We start from the raw sequence: 22,433 nt of genomic DNA, 5'->3' as shown, positions 1-22,433 counted from the left end.
TAACCAAAAACTGTGTTATGTGCCGTTTCAAAGATATTACTCACGTGTAAGAGTGCATCTCTAACAGACAGAGACATACATAGCATGGAAATGCATGAGTTGGCTCCTTACCAAGGAGTTTAAAATCGGTCTACCCAAGAGCTTTGATGCCATAATTGAACTAATCTAACTCAGAATGGTTATCTGTTACAGATTTTCCTAAACCTCGTAACAATGGTTCTTCTTGTAGCTAAGTAAAGATAGTGTGTGTGTGTGTATATATATATTTTTATAAATATACATGTGTGTAAAAGCACGTGGGAGGAAAACTCCCAAGCAAGGTCACATAAATACTCCATTCTCAGAATCATTGATTTTGTTTTCTCATATGATAAATCCCCCCCAAAAGTTTTAATCATTATATAATAGAAAATATTCACTCAGGGAATATTAAAACTTCATTTGGTATCTGTCTAGGATTTTCAGTCCCAACCAGGATACTGAAAAAAAAATAATCCTTACTACACTTCCAAGATGAACACTCTCTACAGCACCAACCTCTCTTCTCTTTTAGAGCTACAGTTCACAGACACCTTCCTGCTGCTCTGGGCCTAAGTCACCATGTATTTTCCTTCATTGAGCAACTGTAGAAGAGATAAGGAAGGGACTGTCAGTTTTTACAAGGACAGAAACCACCAGTAGATTCCCCAAGTGCTGGAACCCAATTTGGAAAAGTTATATAGGAAGATGCCGAAGTATGCTGATGGCACACGTTCATCTAGAATAATCAAATCTGAAGCTTGCAAAAAGCTCCAGAAGGACTTGATGATACTGAGCAAATAGGCAGTGCCACCAACGGTGAAACTCTAATCACTACCAATAAGGTAGCAGACGAGTAACAATTACTACACTCAGGAAAAAAGCTTTGGAGTCTCTGAGTAAAACCCCCAAACAATATCAGCTCAGTGCTGAGCAGCGTATTAAGAAACACAAAATAGAAGTCACGGATGTATAAACTAAGAATACAAGTCATTAGTATAGTAAACTATTAATCCAAAGAGCTGTCATGACAGATGGAACATTAGAACTAAAAAAAAAAGAAACTATTATGAGGATGTTGAGAATCATACAACAGTGTCAATAAGAAAAGCTAAAAAAAAAAAGTTCAGGATCCTACAGGTTGGGAAAAGGAAACATCTGACAATATCAAAAAGATCAAGAACCCCAGAAGAGATCAATAAGGCTTTTTTTTACTCACCACTTCCCAATTCCTCACAAAAGAAATATAGAGCAAAGTTACAAGATCCATTACAAAGCAAACCAGAAGAATACTTTCTTCTGCGTTTTTCATATGGCTCAGAAAAAGCTGTGGAACTCGCTGCCTTTGCATGTTGCGGGTGCCAGAAAGGAACCAGGCTTTAACGCTGGACAGGCTACTGGCAGCTACTGGAACACAGGCACCTAGCAGCAGTCTCCTCTTCGGAAAGTTTTTGAAAAGCTAAGTAGTAGAAAAAAGGAGAGCAGAACAAGGGAAAAAATGCTTAATAGCTGAACTGCTGCCTGTTCGCTAAGCTACCTCTGTTGACCCCTACCAGGTAGAAGGCTGGGTATTTACGATAAAGCTTCAGCCAGTACAACCACTTCAACGAAGCAAAACATGTTTTATGAAATTGGGAGAAGAGGAAAAAAGGAAAAATTAAGGATTCTATATTATTAAAATTGCAACAGTAGAAACTATTTCCTGAAGTAACAGACTAAGATATCACTTTGCTTGAGCTGCTGGATTTCAGATCCATAGCATCTTTAATCAGTGACTTTGACTAAGTACCTTACAAGTCTGAAGGAGGGAATGGACAGCCAGCCAGCCAGCCCTGCCTCACCTGCTCCTAACACCTCCTTCGCATGCTACAAACCATCTCTAAGCAGTCCTAGGACAAACCTAGAGGTGTTTGTAACTGACACCATTTTCATGTATTTGAGGGGGGTGAGCGATGCCTGGGCAGTAAAAAACCAGCGCTGAAACAGAACAGGAAGAGGTTAGTTTGAACTGTCCCAAGTCTTCAAAGTCCTGGGAAGGTCGGTTTTAGCTACCTCTTTCTAAAAGTTTTCACAGCTGTATAAAAATTTTACATTGCATTAACGATTCCCAAGCCAGTGGAAACACCAGCCTACCATGGTGATCGACTAACAGGGACTGTTAGTGCAGAGAGTAAAAAAAGAAGCTCATGTAGCTGGATCGTGCTTCACCTCCCCATCACCCACATCCACAACTCAAAGTATATATTGAAATAAGTACAGTATTATTAACATATACACCGAATAGGCAAGCAGAGGCAAGAGCACAGGTATTATTATAAGGTCAGAGTGTGAGTGTCTAATTTATATTGCTTAGGAAAGCAGAGATAACAAGGGATGTATTTTAAGAACGCTCTGGACTATCTGGACTACGATCCTGAAGCCTCCTGAAACATACAGCAGTTAGCTGCAAAAACATCGTTTCCAGTGCTCAGGCAGCTGTTACAGCTGAAATCTATGATATTTCTTAGAACTGTGATTAAGTGTGCAGTTCCTGCTAGTCTCCATGGAGACTGATGTTGGCTCAGCAAAAAGTCACCAAGTGTTTTAAAATAATTCCTGTTCATTTTGAAATTTCAAAGCACTTAACTCGCTTTTGCCGATCAGATGTTATTTCCCCAACTAGAACTGCAGCAGTAAAAGCAACCAAAAGCACTAGCAAAACTACAAAAATATTTTTACAGCTCATTTCACATGCAGCTGGAAATTAAACACCAAAACATACATTAAAAAAAAATAGAAAAGGAATCTCCAAAACCAGAAACCAAGTAGCCAGTTGTACAATCTTCACATTACGTGTATTTGTGCACTGAGTACGTTATATTTAGCTGCAAAAGAATCCTTTTGGGGATGATACAGTACTGTATTCTGTACTTTGGTTTGTATAATTAACTCTTGCCCTTTTTATCTAAAGGCTATTCCTCTTGGGAAGTACCTTATGTGACATGTTCTTAATTGTCTAGTACCATGAGAATAACTACAACAATCTTCAAGCAAGAGTGCATCTCCAAAGAACCTCCCTCCTCTGTCCGGTTTTGGTTTTCCTTTAAAGAAACAGAAGATATTTCACTAGAGCAGACAACAGCAAATTCTACCTTGCACAAAAAATAACTTAAAAGAATTTAGGCTTCCCAAATACGTAGATAAACAGCAGCTCCCAACACGTGCAATTATAAAGCTCTTTTAAAAGGTTCTCCATAAATATGCTAAGTTTAGCGGTAAAAATATTACAGTGTTTACCCAGTATCCACAGATAAACAGGAAAATACTGTCTACAGTCTCAATTTAGTGCTGTATTTTTTTTTTTAAACCTTAAACCTGGCCATAAGCTTATATTGGCACAAAAGGGTTTTTTATACATATGTACACTTTACCAGAAATCCTTAGATAGAGTTTACATAGAGTAATTTGTACTTATGCATTGGTAAAGACTCCCAAATAATTTCACCTACTGAATGGACTTCAAAAGCTCACTGAGATTACACCCTGTAAAAAACAATAAAATAAAAAAAAGATGTTGTCATACATGGTTGGTTTCTTTTTTTCAGTTTTCAAAGAACACTTGAGGTTGGCAAGGACCTCTGGAGGTCAACCTTGCCCAACCCTCCTGCTCAAGCAGGGCTATCTAGAGCAGGTTGCCCAGGACCGTGTCCAGATGGCTTTTGAGTATCTCCAAGGACAGCCACCCCACAACCTCTCAAGGCAACCCGTTCCAGTCCTCGGTCACCCTCACAGTAAAAACATGTTCCCTGAGGATCAGATAGAACATCCTGCGTTTCATTTTGTGCTCACTGCCTCTTTGTATAGACACCACTGAAAAGAGCATGCCTCCACGTTTTTCAACCGTTCTTTCAGATATTTGCACACACTGCTGAATCCCCCGGAGCCACCTCCTGTAAGCTAAACCGTCGCAGCGCTCTCAGCCTTTCCTCGTAAGAGGTGTTCCAGTACCTCCACCATCTTTGTGGCCCTTTGCTGGACTCGCTCCAGTAGCTCCACACTCTCTCTTACTGGGTAGCCCAGAACTGGACACAGGATTCCAGATGTGGCCTTATGGGCGCTTACCGATTTCAGATGTCTTCTCACCCTAGTACATTTCATTCTTTCCTCCTGAACTTACCACGTAAAGCACAGCTATCTCTGCCTTAGTTCATACTAAATATTGCTGCCTACCCTGACACCAAGAATTACACTTTGGTACTCTCAAAGGCTAGCAATTTCATAAACATTATGGATATTCAGTACTACCTTCCAACACTCTATTTTTCAAGGCATTTACAAACTTAAGCTATACCACTACAGAGCCTAGATTTTTTCTTTCTTCACACCTATGGAGAAACTATAATGATTTGCTGGTTTAGATAATCTTTTCCGTAAATAGTAAACTTAGATGCCAGTTTCTTACGCGCAGGAGTACACTGCACTGTTGGCCTTCTGGAGTACCTTTGTTTTCATGGAAAATAAAGACTGTTCCATAAGCACTTTGGATAAATTAAATGGGAACGGTGGCCACACTGGTCAAGAGAAAATTTATTCCATTAAGTAATGCCTTTTTTCCTGTTTCTTGTATCACTCCACCAAGAATGTATTTTAATTTGAAGCCAAATAAAGTGTTGCACACCAAGCAAAATTATATACAGCTATTTTGACACAACCAGAATTTTAATATAATGCAAAATCCTGATCATTTTATAACTCTGAAGTGTTCTAAACTATAAGCAGTAAGTAATTTAAAACAAAACTGAATGCTTTTGGTCTTGAACATTATGTAGCACCAAAGCTGACAGAAGAACTTGTTTTACCCATGTTTTTGAGGTAGTTTAGGAAAAGGTACTCCATATCCGTTAAACTGTCTTCTTATTACCTAGGTTATTGACCCCACTGAAAACAAGAAGCCAAGACAGAAAAAAACAACACCCAGTTTTGTTTAGAAGTTTAAATAATTCTCATTGTTACTTGATTAGTCGTCTTTGTGACAGGAATGATGGAATGATGTTTTTTTCTTAGCAAGAACAAAAAAAGTGAACACGACCTCCTGAACAAGAGTTCACTGAAATAAATGTTTATTTTTCATACTTAGCAAAAAAGAAAAATCTGTCTACACATATTATTATTATTTTTCCTGGTATATGACATTAATTCATAAATACTAAGATACTAAACAGTAATAATTCAAATTCTAAGTTGTGAACAAAAACTTATCTGTGATGCAGTGGAAGCTTAAGCACCAGGTTTAAAGTAATGCCACTAATCCAGCCAAAACACAAATAAAATTGATCTCCCTGTCTAATGAGGTAGCTACAAGAACATATCACCTTACTGGCCTGGAATTGACAGGGATAAGAGAGTGAGTTAAAAAGCAGCAGTGAGTACATCAGGGTGACATCTTACCTAAATTGTGTCGCTTTGTCTTTGCGTGCTCGTGAATATGTTTCTTTGTAAAACAGCCAAAGAAGACACAGTAGAGGCAAGAGTGGAGTCTGTTCAGGTGGGCACCACACATATGACAAATGCACGACTTGGCCTGAAATAGAGAAACAGACACACGCTATGAGTGACAGAAGCACAGCTCCAAGTCCAGCGGAACAGGCGTAGATCTAACCGCTAGCTTTCCCTTTTATGCGGTTCCTTTTGAATGCGGCGGACCAGCGGGGGAAACGGTTCTGCTCCCATGTGACAAAACCACCAATTAGACATATTATCGGAGAAAACTCCTCCGTTCATCCAACACACTTCCAAGTCTTGATAGGGAGCAAGTCTCATCTAAGGACAGACGATAGTCAACCCATTTACAACTCTCAGCCTGGAGTTTAATGAAGATTTCAAGCCAGGGTAAGCAGGCACTGCTGCCGGAATACAGTCCTACTATTCCCTCACCCGGCCTGGGCATTTCTATCCGCATACCAACCAGGTACCGGCAGGATGACCATCACAGCCACGTGCTCAAGCTGGGAGACAGATGTGTTTGAAGTGAACCTGCCCTTTTTCCCCCAGGTTAACCAGTACCAGTTCCTCCACCCAGCTCGCTATGAGCCACGCAAACATCCACTGCTGGTGCAGAACCTTTGGGCATTATGGCTAACACTGCCTGGGCTTAACACTACAGCGGCGCAGATGCTGATTACCAGGGGAGCTAGGTCTCGACACCACTGGTCTTGATCAGTGCTTCAAAAATCAGCCCCCACCCACAGTCCCTACCTTGAAGCAAAGGGCTTTGCTGCTCAACAAACCTGCTAACCTGGAAGCTGAAGCTAGGCTAAAACTAGCCTTTTGTCAGGTTAGTAGGTTTGGGGGGAGATGGAGTAGACTCGGGTGAACATCAGAGCTCAGAGAAAGCAGATGCCCCGCAGGGAGGTAAAAGGGGTGAAGAGGCAGGAGTTCTGGGTGGTGGGACCACAGCACGGACTGTGCTTTTTCACAGCACCAAGCTCCTCAATCCACTCAAAAGCTGTAATATAACTTGAACGTTAACATGTTTGTGGGTATATGGCATTTCATTTCTCTGCTGGGAGATTCTGCCAGATTCATTCATTAGATTTCTCTATACCAGCCCACAAAATAGTGGCGCAACATCAAATCCACACCAGTCAAAGAGTTACAGAAGTCACTTTTGCCACTCTCAAGACTGGCTTTGAATCAAGTTTGGAAAGCGATGTGCTGACTGTTACCCTGAGCGACCCAGAATGAGGAGGTACGTGATGAAAGTCACCGTGATTCATTGGAAATTAATAGGCATGTACACCTGACATGAGGGTCTGCATTCCTATAAAAACAATACATTTTAACAAGAAGGCCTAGCGGAAAAAAAAAAAAAAAAGGCAATTAGAAGGTTAAGTAGACTTTTTGTCTCTCAATCACATTTGAAGCACTCTTCAAGCCAACAACACCCAAAACTTTCTTTTAGCATTAAACTCAGGCACTTCAACAAATCTTTTGAAAAAGTACCCTGCCTAGTAAGAGAGTTAAGAGAGCTTGAGGGATAAGTCTTTTTCTCAACACCACCAAAACCAATTCGGGTCCGACATCATCTGACTGGAGGATACAGACGGGAGAAATCCCTCACAGTAAATTCACTTTTTATGTCAGACAACAGCAACTGCATTTGGACATATGTTCAAGAGTAAATGAACTTCTGTAACAGCTCAGAGCTGCAGGGAACGCTTGTACAGGTATGCCTTGTTTTGCAGGGTATAATCTGAAAATACTATTCCTTTGCTTGTCAATAAAGAAGTACCATTTTGTTCTTCATAATAAAAAAAAAACCCAACAATAATCGGAATTACTAAAATACTAAGATATCATCTAACCCAGGCAGTGCATTTCATCAAAAATAATCCCCAAAGTTCTTCAGCAATATTTGCCCGGTCTGCCACAACTTAAAATTAGTCCTGAATAAATGATGCATGATCCTGTTCTCTAGTCTGGCATTTTTCTTCCAAAATACTTATGGCTGTTAAAAAAAAAAAAAAAAAAAAAATCAACGAAGAAGCCTGCAGTATGCTGCACTGTGTAATTCATTTCCAAGCTTCTACAAATTAAGACTTAAATCCTGAATCTCACATATTGTGTACTCAAAGTTCTCCTAATTTCTGTTAGATGAAAATAGATCGCTTGAATCAAACTCCACACACCTACAGAAAGAAATATTTTAAAGTAGGACCATAAAAACTCACCACCAGCAGCACAATTTCCATCTTTAGAAAAATACTGCAGAACTGTCAAACTCTTGCCTAACGGTCGCTCCTTGGCTGCAAAAGCTAAATAGGATCAGCCTATCTGTTAACATCGCTGCCATGACAACTCTAGCAACTAGCTATTTTACTTAGCCAGCTAAAAATACATCTTTTCGCATTAAATGTATTGTAAACAGATGACATAACAAGCATGTAAAAACCGACCCTTTTAGACTAAAAGGCAGAAAAATAATACCCTAAGAGTTTTTATTTTAATGAAAGTTAAATCAAAGAATGTAAAATAAATTGGTGGTAAGTTAAAAGTTCATTTATTTAAAGGAAGCTATTTTATACATATCCTCTATTTGTTCAGTATAGCTCAAGATGTTTTTTCTAAAATTGTAAGAAAATAAGGTTAAAAGGCAACAGAGTGAAGAAAGAAATCAATATCAAAAACCATAGTGGCTATTCTTAACTAGATTAGCTGTCTCCTTTTCATCTGTCTGTGCTTTTAAACCATTTGCTAAGTTACAACAAAGCTGCCACCTTCCCACCCCACCCCAAATAATCAAATTACTTTGTTTCATAATACTTCCACCCCTGCTCACATCTCTTGAGGCTACAGTCTAAGACCAAACAGAATACTGCAAATGTGTAGTCAAAAATTGGTTGGACCCATAAAGCCACAATCTTGCTTTAAAACACGACTCAACTTCTTTAAAATGCAATGTTTATGGTCCGGATGCTTTTGGGAAGTCAAGCAGCATTTTGGCTGCAGAATCAACCTGTCACTTCTCCTTTTCTCTGGTATGTCCTCCTAGATACAAGAACATCCCTTCCTTTATCCTAAGACATAAATGTAGAATCTTCCCCTTCTTCCATACCCTCTCCCATTATTATTCTGCTCCCCACATTATTTTATTCTGTTCCCTACTTGCTTCTATTCTCCTCACTTTCAGTTACTCCACTCTCCATCTTTAACCCTGTTCTCTCTCCCTCATCCTACGTCCCCAGCCAGTCTCCCTTCAGTCCATACTGAACCTCTGTCTGTCTATCCCCTTTATTTTTGCTTTCATACTCTAACAAACTGCACACAGAAACCAGAAGAGGCCCCGAGCGTTTTCTTTCTGGAAGATTATAATCATTATTTTTTTTTAAATTATAGAAAACTGGAAAAAATGGTCCTGCACAATATAAATGACGTGTGCGCAGTCACTGACAATGTTTCTGACACAGCCGCAGCCATGAGCAACATCAGATATCCCACTTCCCTCTTCAGTGTTTTTTCCACTACACATCTCCTTTATTTCTAAGGCAGTGGTAACTTGCACACCCAGACCCTCAGCAATAGTTCTGTACCTTCTTTAAAGGAGGTTTAAACAGCCTAGCAAATGAGGATGTAAAAACTAGCGCACGACACACAACGGGAACTGGTTGAAATCACCTGTAACAAGGTCAATAGAGTCCATCTCTAAAAGGTTACCGGCTCTTAATACTGTTCATAGATATGACACAAAATGAGTTAAAAAGAAAGCAGCAGGCATCAGTAGGTCAAGAACTAGACTGCTGACACTTCAAGACTTCCCAAATTGTCAGAATAGCTTATTATTAGTTTCCCATCCTAACAGCCTTACCATCCTAACCATCAAAACAGCGGTGGAGAAAATTAATACATCCAGCTGGCGTTGCTGTTCTACCCCAGCAGCTCCCTGTCCCACAGCTCCCCCTCCTGCTCTCCTTTCCTCCACCTAAAGCAAGGTGCTCACGCTGGGCACGTAACGTCAATTGTTCCAAGAACCTACAAACCTGTTTCAACTTCATATAACATTGACCCCTCCAACCAACGAACGGCAAGTTTCAAGTGGCTAGCCCTGCAACGCAAACTGTGCAGAAAAAGCAAGATGCATACAATAGACCTTAGCTACCACAAACCATCCTTCTGTATTTCCAGATATTTCAGAAGTAGCTTTAGAAGCTTGGTTTGTATTTAGTTGTATATGAGGGGAAAACATCTTTTTAAAGAACCTTTCCACTAGGGTACTTAAGGAGTCTTGCCTCTTATGCTCACACTAAATATATCAAAGCCCTTTCAGAACAGAGCTGTTGTCAGTTAGAAGCTTATAAGCCAAAGACCACCTACCTTTCACTGTCTGCAAACCATATTCACCACGCAGGTTCACGGGAAAAGATGAACTAGGTAACACTAACAAGACAGTGGGAGGCTTGGGAGGTTAGGAGATCATAAGGAAGCTGTTGCCACATGGTGCATGTTCGCAAGTAACTCAAAGAAGCAGATTCCTAAGGTACTCCTAAAGCAAATACACTAGCTATGGATCCCTGCAAGCGTTTGCTCACGTACAAATCCTTAGCGTTAGGAAAGTAAAAATTTCCCAGTACAAACCTACTTCAATTTCTGCACCTTTTAAAAGTAAGTTTTTGTGTAAAACAGACATAACACTTAAGACACATCAGAAGCAAGAGGAGAAAGTATTCAATTTTCTAATACGTTACCATCATTACTGGAAGACTTTGGAGGGGTACACTTCCCTTTCCAACCTAAAACCAAGTCTAATTCTTTAGAAAGAACTTTAACCTCAGTCTGCATGGATTAAGTCTTTGTTGTGCAGCTCTAAATATGCCTACCTATGGAATACAGGTGCCTGTGGGAAATTCTTCCTCCCCGCCTAAGTTTGTCACCATAATCTCCTTTGTTTCCAAGAAGCAGCATTTGTGCTCCAGAAGCGTTACTTCAGCTCAGACAAACCGTTCCTTACAAGGTAGTACTTCAGTGGACTTGAAAGAAGGGGAACTCCAGGCACAAGGAGACACTGATGAGTCCCACCCACTTGTGGTTGCTGAATTTTGAAGTAGGATTTCTGTGAGAAACTGAGAAACCTTTTCCAAAGTTAACCTTGGTACAACTACCACAGCAGTTATTTTGGCAGGAGAAGTCCCATCCTTTCAAGTCCCATCCCCTTTTCCCCATGACGCTCGCACACACTGGTGGGAGAGAAGGAGGAGAAGGCAACACATGAGCGTCCACTCGCCCAGAGCCTTAGGAACCTGTGACAGCTCCCAAAATAAAACTCCGCTTTCTTGAGTCCTTAATCCCTTACAGACACATGAATAAAAGTGAAGAGACTGTAAAGTTTGCAGTTTTCATTAGTTTAACAGCAGAACAGGGGAAAGAAAACAGAAAAAAACCCAAAACAGAAAAATCAGAGACTTTTGATTGAAACTTTTCAGATACAAAGTGCAAATGCCCTCACTGGGCCACAGATGAAGACATTTAAGGGAAACTTAAACATTTCCGTCCATATTCAGAGTTCCCAGTCTTAATATGCACATTTTAGGTACCGTCAATCCTCTTTGTCAATTTTTGCTTCTCCTATTCACCTTGCGACGTCTAGACCATAGCCTAGGCACAGACTTTTATTTTTATTCTTATCCATCCTTGTTGCAACAAATTCTTGCCCAAATGTGGTATAGATACAGCAGCACATGTTGAGTGACGAACAGCACGCTTCCCTCAGCCTATTTTTTGAAAGAAAAAAGGACACAATCACAAAAGGTCACACAACCGACCACTGCTTCTTTCTTCGCTGAAGATGGAGACCCTACGGCTATTCCAACAGCAGCACTTCTTCTGCCTTGTGGGAGGAGAAAGCCAGTATTAAACCACAGCTGACAAGATTTATTACTCTTGAGTACTCTCTGCACCTCAAGAGTAACAAATTTAGGTCAAATCTGCCTTACGACATTTCTATCACTTCTTAGTCTACGTTTACTTCAAGATTCACAGTACCGCTCTTCTAAGGCGCGCACGCCACAGACCCATCACCCGTTAGTATAGTGGCTCGGATATTTCGTAAATTTAAATACTTAAAACTTCAAAGGCATGTTCTTAGGTTTCAAGAAACAAAAGAGAGGGAATTGATTCTACAGCTCTCTATGGCATGGCATATAAATCACTCCTCCACATGCTGATAGGATGATTCAGAGTTACTGTGAGTCAGCGCACATTTCTGACACATCAGCTTTAAAAAAAAAAAAAAATCAACTTAAGTATTGTTCACTCACTTCCTGCAACCAAGTCTTAATTATGCTATTGCCTGATTAGAAATGTCAGTTATTTTTTTTAAAGAATATTCCATCAATACTTAAAATTTTGTTTCCAGCCCCACTACGGTTGTGGTACTAGTAAAGGTTTTGTTAGTACTAGCAAAACTGTTTGCTAGTTACTGACTTTTGTTGTTTGGTAAGTGTCCAGGAAGTCACCTTAAAAAAAAAGAGCCAAGCACAGGTAACTTATTAAACTTGGTTATTCTAAATGTTTGTTTAGACAGCAGGAGAAAGAGAGAGTTCAGTATTTCAACGTCAAACATTAAACCTAAGGCGCTTGCTCTGCAGCGGTGTATTTGCTGGCTCCCATATTGCCATCGGGTGCGACAGAGAACATGCCTACCCAGCTTTCCTAGGCTGTGAACAGGACCTTTGGCTCTGGCCATCTGAGCAAGAGTTTGAAGACAATAATATCACAATTTATAAATAAAGATGAAATAGCCCAAGTTGTTAAATAACATCACAGTTCTCAAACTGAGTGTAAATGAAGGATACCATTAGGACCATCTGAGCAGCTTGCTGTCCTGTAGATTAGATTAACCCGTGGCTAATTCCAACAAATCCTACTTCTGCCTGGAAGTGAGAAAATCTAAAACAGGGAAAAGGAAAAGTACTGAGCATGCTACAAAAGATGCTAGAAAGCAACTGGAGTAAACTTTTTTTTCTTTCCAAACTGATAAAACTTTTCCACTGCACCTTATTCAAGATGCTGCATCCCAGCAAGGGCACAAACTACCTGTCTTTTGATAAGGCAAAGTAACACCTACGTTCAACTCACCTGCTCCCACCTCAGAATCATTTTATCTTAATTTAACCCCGGTTTTGAAACAAGATTAGCTGCACAGTACCTACTGCCAGAAAAAGAATGATTAAATATTTTCTGCAATTCAAATTCTGAAGGCAATTTTACCCCCTTTTATGTTTTCAGGTTATTTTTTTTTCCCCTCTCCTATCTTCATGGAAGACGCACCGGCAACCACACAAGACTCACAGGTTTTGAAGCCAGTATCAGAATATTTTGAATTATCTGCTTCATTAGTTCTTTTTGGTCTAAAAGTTTTAAAAGCAGACTATTCCTATTCCTTTTTCAGTTGTATTTTTTAGTCTTGACAAATTATCTCAATTTCCTTATCTGGCAATGACAAGCCTCTACTAAGTGCTCTGTGGTGCTCCGATGCCAGGCTGACAAATACTCTGGAGGCCGGGGAGAATGTGAGTTAATCCTAATTAATAAAGCAGCCTGAGCTACCTTCTGCAGGAGGGACGGCTTGCCACAACAGCAGCACGGCTAACTCACCAGGAACCAAAATACAGTTGGCCAAATATTTTGATAGGACCAAGATCCTCATTCAGAGAAATAATAACGGTAGAATTGAGTTTAAAAAAAAAAAAAAAGAAAAAAAAAGAAGCCAATCAGGACTGTTTCCAGGTCCTGAACAGGTCTTCTCAAATGTAAAATTAACCACAAGAGTGACTGCGGAAGCCTGACAGTACTTTATCTTGTGTCTTTGGACGCAGTAAGCAATTGTTTCTATTCTCTGCGCAAGGGTTGGGAAGATGACAGGAGAGGTACCATGCTGCCAAGAGTTTGCTGAACACCAGAAAAAGGCTCTATACAAAAGTGAATTGTTGGTAACAAAGCCAGAACGCTGACCCAAAGACAAGACACAAGAGGAACACAGAGGTAAACCCTTCAAGTTCACAGGGCATAAGCGACACGGAGGGGCTGTTTTGTAACATGCAAGAAAAGAGGCCATCTACAAAAGCATCTTCTAGACACGGCAGCTGGAAGCAACAACATTCAGAATAAGCCTGAAAGGACCACCAACATCGTTTGAAATACTACTACCTGTTCTGCTTGGGGATGAAAAAATCTGGATAAAGTTATCCTAGAAAACTTTCACAAAGCTGGTGATATCCCAGCATCCACTGACTTACAAATCAACAGCCAGAGTGTTCACTTTCCTTCTCCCAACCGTACCACCAAATGGGAATGGATATTACTGAGCAGTCCTAGAGCACAATAACTAGTTACCTTAATAACTCATTCGCACAGCAATACTCTTCCAGGCACAAACTGGCAGGGGTTCATTCCCTTTCACTGTTACGGAAAATATGCCTAACTTTTAACTAAGCAGCAGCTGGAAAAAGGTCCAGTATAAAATAAGGAGACTCACTGATCTGAACTGAAAGAAGCAAGTTTGAAATAGCTTTGAGTTCATAAAGAAAAAAAAAAGACAGACTGCGAACAGGTTCCACAGAAGGAGCTTTAAAAATACTTCTATACATACTAAGTGCCAGATAATATAGTAGGGTTTTTTTATGACTCCACATGCTTTCCTGAACTCTTGAATGCATTAATTTAGAGATTTGTGTTAAAGACCATTTCCCACTGTGCCCAAATATACTACAGCTGCTTTGAGACCAGTCAAGGGAGAGATAGAAGAAAAACAAAAAAGAACGAAAAAAAAGTGACTGAAAGTTATTTCAGAAGAGACAACCTCCTTTTCCCCCCTCCTTATCCACAAATACTGGATTAATACCTACAAAGACTGATCTACAGAAGTCAGGAAAGCCTTCCTGGAGCCTTTCTTCCAGAAAGAACCAGACCTCTTGAGGGCAGGTACTTTAGTTCTCATATACTAAACTTGATGCGGTAGTTCCTGACATTATATGCTGTTATACACTAGGATCACCCGATCCTAAAGCGACCTTTCCCATTCTTAAGTGAGCTACTTCAAGTAAGTCATTTTTTCCCCGAGAATTCAGAACAAGAATAATGATTTGCTTTTAATGTGGTCTTTCATTCAGTAAGATCAAAGCTCCAATGAGGCTCTGCACTAAGCGGCAGGATGGAAAACATCCGTAAACTCATCTTACTTGTCCCCTTCCTGCTGGAAGGGGCTGGTTTGAACTGTTTTGCTTCACCTTATACAGTTTGCACCTAATGTATTTTTCTAAACTAAGACGGGTTGAGGAGCACTCTCATAATTTGTTCTGCTGGCTCAACCGTTGGTGCCACCATCTCCAAATGAGGGGCAGTGACACACATTTACAGCAATTGCAGCTGTTTGTGCAGTAATCACGCCTTCCTGCTCTAAACCAATTAGGCTATGCAGCTGGAGAGTTACTTCTATTGACAATCTGTGCTATCTTAAGCTTGGAGTGCATGTACCCTGAAGGGAATTACAGCTAAAGCTCCAACACACTGAAGTTAGGGGATTACACGTATGGACAATACTCAGAAGAGAGACAACACGTTTTTCTGAATAACTCTGCAAAGACACATTCTTAAATGAGAACAATGTTGTAGCCAAAGTCCATCCAAGCGCCAAAACCACAGTTTTGGTTCACAGGCTCTTCGAGAGAGAGCAGTGAAAGTCCATCTAAAGCTAGAGAGCTTTCATGAAATTAAGGATTGTGTTTGGGGGTCAACCAGAGATCTGAACAGTTACCATTTAAACTGTACATGCAATTTTTTTTTCCTGTTCTCCTTACTCTGGATGATACATTATGCCAAGAGTGTGTCATTAAACAAGATTATTTAAAAAAACAAAACAAAACAACCAGTTTTTTGAATTTTTGTTCCACACAAAATTCCACTGCAGGTACAAGGCTGAAATTACACTTGGGAGGAAAAAAAAAAAACCAAAGTTGCACAATTTAAAAGACAGCACAAACTCGGGGAGAAAATAGGAGGATGCTCTAAAGATATAATTTTGGTTTTACCACATATAGTCACAGTAGCAAAAAAAAAAAAAAAAGCAGCTGTATTTCCACAAGAACAAAGCAATTCTCCTGAATTTAAATGACTATGCTGAAATTGCTTATTTGGTAGGTGCTCATCCCCACCACTAGCATTCACAAATCTGAATGATTTCTCAAGTACTCTATAAAAGATGCATTTAAGAGCCTATTGTGTTTTTAAACCATTTAAATAATGGATCTTGTTCAAATTAAATCGCATGTCCTTCTACAGTAAGATTCTTTTAAAAGTGGAATGCGCGTTTGTCTTGTGAAAACACATAAGCTGCTTAAGGTTCAAATGCATCTCTTTCCCTGAATATATATGATGCGTGGATATGTTCTGTGTGTTGATTTTTATCTATTTCCTGCAATGCACCACTGCAGTAGCGAATTTCACATGAGAACAAGGGGCTTGCCAATACCGCAGTAGTGTATTCTAAGATCTAGTACAAAATCTATTACTTTACCTCACCGTTCCCCCATGTCAGCAAATCGTGGAAATGTTTTTAAACGTCCTATTAGGTAATGTATTGATCTAATCTGTGAGCACATGACTTGGGAAGCAATTCAAGGAGCAAGCTAAACAAACCTGCCTGATGCTGTGCAGAGAGTCTTATTAAACCCTGCCCAGGCTGCAGAGATTGCATTTTGCCCTGCATAAAACTAAGAAATCTGCTTCTTCATATGAACACAGGTATGCTCTTGGGAACTTTGCCATACTACTTTGACGGAAATACTCCAGACAGCATCCTTCCAGAAAGAAGAAAAAAAAAAAAAGAAACTTCAGGATACGTACAATCAAAGTCCTAACAAGTCCTACAGCCTCAATTAGAAAAGCACAGATTTTTCGGCTATCTTTTCTTTAACTACCCTGTTAAAGATGTCCATAAAAATATGTGAACTTAATTAGTCCACATCAAAGTCAAAGCAATTCTAACAGTAGGAAAGATGGAAGGGATGGTGCTACAGCACAGATTCTCTGTGGCATGACTTATTTATGAAACAAATACTCTCAGCAGAAAAGGAGACTAGTAGAAAATGAGCAGCAATAGAGTGACAGAGTGCATCTTTTAGCAACTATTTGTTTTATTAAAAGAAAAAAAACCCACACCAATGCCGCACTAAATAGGGTAGATCCATTGTTGAGCCTAACCAAAAAGCATTAGTCTGGTAGAAAACATTTCTGCTTTTAAAGGCTTCCTATGAGTTACACACAATTCTGTCAAGACGTTAAGAATTATTACACACGACATTTTTATATTTATTGTAGTAAAGCAAGCCAACTGGTAGTACAGAAATTAACCCCATTGCTTGCAACTTTTCCGACAATTGTGAGTTTCAGCAATGATATATATAACAATCAAGTAAGGCATACAAGCCAAGCTCACTTCTTGCCATAAGAATAAACTTCCTCTTTGTCTAACAGGAGCTGAAGACAAGTTCTAGTCCCCTCAACAGCGCCTACAAGAAAAAACATTGCAAAACAATAAAATAAACTTCCCTTTTGGTTTTACTATTTGCTGATTCTCCTTCCAAAGACCAAATTGCCCAAAGCACCACAAACCATTCCCAAGAAGCACGTTCCCCCTTAAAAACACGCCAGAAAAATGAGCTGACACTGAAAAGACCATTAACACATACCCCCACCACTAAATAGTCTTCACAGAACAAGTGCATCCTCTAAAGTTACAGCGAGGCTTTCAGAGAAAGTAAGACAGAACACTCACAGGGTCTCAAACAACAGTGCTTTCATTAGCACGAAGCATCAAAGGGACTATAATGGACAAGCCAGAAGTTTTGTTGTCTAGTTCTGCTTCTGATATTAAGACATCAGCATCTGAGGGCACATTTACGTTCATCTAGCTGTGTACGTACAGGAATACTCTAAGCCAACTAGCACATTACTGCCTAGAACATCCAGAGAACTAAAGCAAACTCTCAATATGCCTACACAGACCACGCCTGGATATCTAGTAAGCTGAAGCATACTATTTCCTCATACCTCAGTACAAAACAAATTAATAATTCATTTTACAGGAGCAAAATGAGAGGTCTTTCATTCACCGGAAAACTTCCATGCAAATTCGCAAACCTAAAGTTATGAAGATATGACAAAGGTGGTTAAAACTGCAATTCACCCTTTAGAAGATTTAAGATTTAGAAAGATGAGATATTCTGAACCCTACAGACACGCAAAAAAAAAAAACCAACCTGTTATCAAAGCGATGCAAAGCCAGAATACCTTTTGGAAGAGAAAGGAGTTTTGATTTCTCACACTAGAACTAGTAAGATGAATGAAAGCATCTTCAGAAAAAAAAAAAAAAAAAAGAAGTTTCCCAAATTTCATCTGGGAAATGAGCATTCTCACGACAAAAATGTCTTCCTTTATCCATTTGCAAATAGCTGCAGTCCCACAGACTAATGATGTGTGCAGGAAGGTGGGTGATAAAGTGGAGTTAGTGAAGAGCATCTGTCTTTTTACATAGGATGTACTATCGATTATTAAGTTTTAACACTTCATCCTACATTTGGATGATTAACTTGTTTTGCAAAATAAGTTCATTTCACCTGCCTCTCAAAGGAATGATCCGGAAGGAGAGATGCAGTTAAATTCTTACTGCTTCTCAAGATCAGGGCACACGAAATTCTACCTGCTGTTGATCAGGAGGGCTTGGGGAAGGGGTGGTTTCCAAGCAGAGAAATTTGGAATGGCCTAAATGGAACCGAGAAGCAAACAAAAAAAAAAAAAAGCGCCCTCCAACCTGCCCTCCCCGACAAAGACACGAAGAACATCCCCAAAACCCAACACAAAACAAAAATACATCAAAATACCTTCTCAATTTGGCACTTCACTAATAAGACTCAGTTCTCAGAACTGAGTTCAGAGCATCTTGCCCACATGTTAAGAAAAAAAAATGCTGCCGTAAGAAATATTTTTTTTTTGTATAAACATGGAACTACAAAATCTCAGTTGCCTGCTTCTTTCCCCCCACCTCCAAGGTACTACCAAGCACTTTGTTAATTATCTCAAAGCCAAACTTCCATTACGACAGAAAAAAGAATTTTAAATGTTATATTCAAAGTATCTCTAATCTTACTTAGCTGCGTTCTGAACAACTGATATAACTGAAAACTAATATAATATACAATACTTGTATTTCATGGTTGTAATCTCTATTCCTCCCATACTATAAACTTCAAATATGCACCAGCAGCAAATTCAAAAAAGGACACCATTTCTTGACAGTTTCAGAGTGCTATTGAGAAGCTGTGAGAGCAATCCTTAGACAGGTTTAATACTGTAAAGGTCACAGTAGCTGTGAACCACGTTCCGAATTTCCATGACTGATGTTGGGACTGTTAAAGATGCTATTTTTTTTTAATTTTTTTTTTTTTTTTTAAACAAAGTTTCAGCTATAATGCTGAAACCTTCCCCTCCAATGTAGGATGACAGTGTCACAGGAGAAATTCTCATTTCTTTCTTCTTCTTAGTTGGTTGACTACAGCTGAAGAGATCTCCTTCTCATACTCCGATTTGCTTTTCCAGCAATATCCAACTACTCAACAATATTTTGTTGGATTTTTTTAATGTACCAAACAATAGCATTAAGTGAAAATCTATATATTCCCTTCTCGCAGATGACTGTAAGCCATTAACAGATTACGTTTCATGTATTAGTGTCATTGCTTTGTTCAGAAAACCTAAACAGACAAGTTTCTGAACTGAGATTTTTAAGTGGAGTGTAGAGAAATTCACCCTTTTATTTTTAATAATCTATTCTATACGTTACTAAAAGGAGCGCTATTAGGAAAAAAACGTGGTCTTTTTAATTTAGTCACATGGAAAAGTTTGCCCTTTTTTAATAGTGTCATTACAAATGCAATTATTTGTATCTTTTTGAGCTCTCGTCATCAGTAGTTTTGACTTCAGTAAATTTATTTTGATTCTGATCAGGCACAAGTTTAATAAACATGAGGCAAACCTGTACGTGAATGGAGTTGACATCCAGGCCCTAAATCTGTCCACTGACATTTGTGTAAAGAAGAAAAAAGTCTAGAGCCTCACTGCAGTGCAATTCTTTGAAGAGCAACATGGAGAACCATCAGATAGATTCAAGTCTGCATCTTGACCCAGCTCAGACTGCTTGCCTACAATGAATACGAGAACAGGAGAGTGTTTATGTGCAGGTCAGATGCCACTCACCCCAGCAGCAAAGGGAGATGCTTCTACTCATAATAGCTTTAAACTACATGAATTTATTAGAAGAAAAATGTCTGTCCTTACTACTGTGAGAATGAACAGCCAAACAGGGTAAAAGACAGGTAGTTTTGTTGTTGCTGCTGTTTCTTATTGTTGTTGTGAGTTGTTTTTTTTTTATTTAACTTCCAAGCAGCTGCTGCATCTGATTAAAAAAACCTCCTCTGGCACCTAACAGCAGAGCGGGAAATAGCCAGAGCTTTGTATATTTGACTGGTTTGAAAAATTTTCATATTCAGCAATAAAGCAGAGAAGAGGCAGGCCTACATCTCTTGTCCATGCTTATGATTGCACGGAGCGCGGCAACTGCAGCTGGAAACCAGTGCCAGGCATGGATAGCCTGGGGGAGAAGAAAAGGAAGGGTCCACATCCCAATCTGGCAGTGAAAGGGGCTGGGGAGGTGAGGGGACCATGCCAGAACCCAAACTCCTGCTGTCACTTGCAAGGCAGAAGTACAGAAGCAGCACTACCTCAGAGAGCTCTGAAGATGACACAGCGCTGCCCACGTAGCTCAGGCTCTGCATCACTTTTGAGACTGAAGCCCACATTACAATAATGCACCTATTACAGGTATCAGCCACGGTAAGTTCTGTCTTTGTCTACAGCCAAGGACATATGATCCAACAATCAATACACAAGAACAAAAGAAAAAAAAAAAACAATATTTTTGAAGCTCCACAAATACACACACCATCTTACAACAACAATTCCAGTGTCACTGTTGTAAACTTGTAAACACTGATTCATGACTATTTTGAAATAGAATTTCTATTCCATGTTTCATCTTCTAACATTTATTCTGTTCATTCATAATTTGGACCAAACTTGAAAGGCACCTGGCTGAGTTTCAGAGAATCTGAGTACTTGGAACTGCTACAAACTTCCAGACTACAGCAACCCCGAGAACTAACCCATCAGTAGACTCCAGCTAAGGGCTCCATGTTGACGCCATGCATAACCTCCTACAGCAAGAGACAGGAGGATCTGACATGAAGATTTTGTGCTGACCACCTAGACCTTGCTCTCTTCACTTTGACTTCTGTATTTACAAGAGAGGAAGTGCTAAACCCTCAACTCAATATAACCACCCCCTTCAACAGAAGCTCATCGCTTTAGTTTAGCACCATTTAAACGCCACCAGTATTATTTCCACATCTTCCTTTTTAGTAGGCTGCTTGATTACATAATGCTGCACATTGAAAACAAAAATTAGTAGATTATAGTGTTTGGTTTCATTTATGGACATTGTGCTTGGTTTGTCATTTAATGCAAAAAGTGTTAGTTTAGTTTAAAGGATGGATATAAAAATTAGTTAAGACAAAACAAATACAGACCGCAGCAGCCAGCTGGGCTCAATGGCTGGGAAAGCTTATTAGGCAAAACACATGCTTTTTAGCTAGAACACACCTCTGCATTCCAAAAAGAAATCCCAGCAGGACAGCAAGCTTTTGCAACACAGGGATAAGAAAAGCAAGCAGAAAAATTCCCAGGCTGTTAATTACAGTGAAGGCCTATTTCATAATATCAACAACAGATCTTTCTTCCTATTTTTCTTGCTCTTCAAAGGACAAAATAAAACAAAAATAAGGCACCTCGGCTTTTGCCATTTTAGTTGCTATGTTTTAAAGAGAAGCCTGTCTCTGGAAAAGCTTCACCTACCCTCTACTGTTCCAAAGGAAGATGTTGGAAGGGCTGCAGAAGAAAGGGTGAAAATACAATGAAGTGAAGCTAACGTTACTTTCAGGACCTACAACACCCCCTCCTTCCTTGAGATCAAGCATGAAAGCATACCCAGCGCTGTAAACATTATACAATCTGTCTGTGTAAACATTGGTTTCTTTCTGAATTAAGTTTCATAAAATTCTAATGCCTCTATTAAAACATGAAAGATGGAAAAGAACAACGACACTTCAGCCAAAGTGCTACCCAATCCTCGCAAGATAAAAACCCATCCACCTTCATGCTACCAAATACGGCAAATACTGAGCCTCCTTCTAAGTACCTTCAGAAGAGTGCGAAGGGTACAAAAAACAAAAAAGCCCAAACAAACCAAAAAACCTAACAACTCAACACTTTTAAGGGGTAAAGATTTATCTGACAGAGCTATTGGGGAGTTCTGAGAACCATTTCTGGTAGCCAGCTCCAAACGATTGTTAGTGGCCTTTTGAAAGGAGCACAGCTTTTACTTAAATAATTGAAAAGTTGACATGAACAACTTAAAAATCCTAAAACTACTCCATTTCTTGAAACTATTCAGAGTTCTGCAGCACAGGAACCGTCAAGACAGAACACTTTCGATGCGATGCCATTGTTTCATTCCATGATGCATCCTTTTGACAGTACTTCAGAACTCATAATACGCACGTTGCTTCACATTCTCACAACAGAACACTCTTTACATTAAAATACTAGAACTCAAGTTACAAGACAGCAAAGAAAAGCGTTTAAAGGTGCCAAAGAACATCTTAAAACTATATAAAAAAAATGGTTATAAATTTCAGCGAAAGACAAAGACCTGATTTTAAAAAGAAATGCAAACAGATTTACCTTCAGCAGTTTTAATTGCTGCCATTACACGT

At 39.5% G+C, this 22,433-nt stretch overlaps 1 protein-coding gene across 2 annotated transcripts in view; it reads right to left on the bottom strand.

Moving 5' to 3' along the window:
• Positions 1–22,433, bottom strand: part of USP22 (ubiquitin specific peptidase 22) — a 112,396-nt gene that overhangs the window by 65,635 nt on the left and 24,328 nt on the right. For both annotated transcript variants that reach the window (XM_074597340.1, XM_074597341.1), the window contains exon 2: positions 5,446–5,578. In XM_074597340.1, coding sequence (XP_074453441.1) covers positions 5,446–5,578 — 133 coding nt within the window. The remainder of the gene's footprint in view (positions 1–5,445; positions 5,579–22,433) is intronic.

This window comes from Larus michahellis, chromosome 8 (assembly GCF_964199755.1).
Source record: "Larus michahellis chromosome 8, bLarMic1.1, whole genome shotgun sequence".
In the NCBI taxonomy this organism is placed as follows: domain Eukaryota; kingdom Metazoa; phylum Chordata; class Aves; order Charadriiformes; family Laridae; genus Larus; species Larus michahellis.
This window is presented reverse-complemented; position numbering and strand designations above follow the sequence as displayed.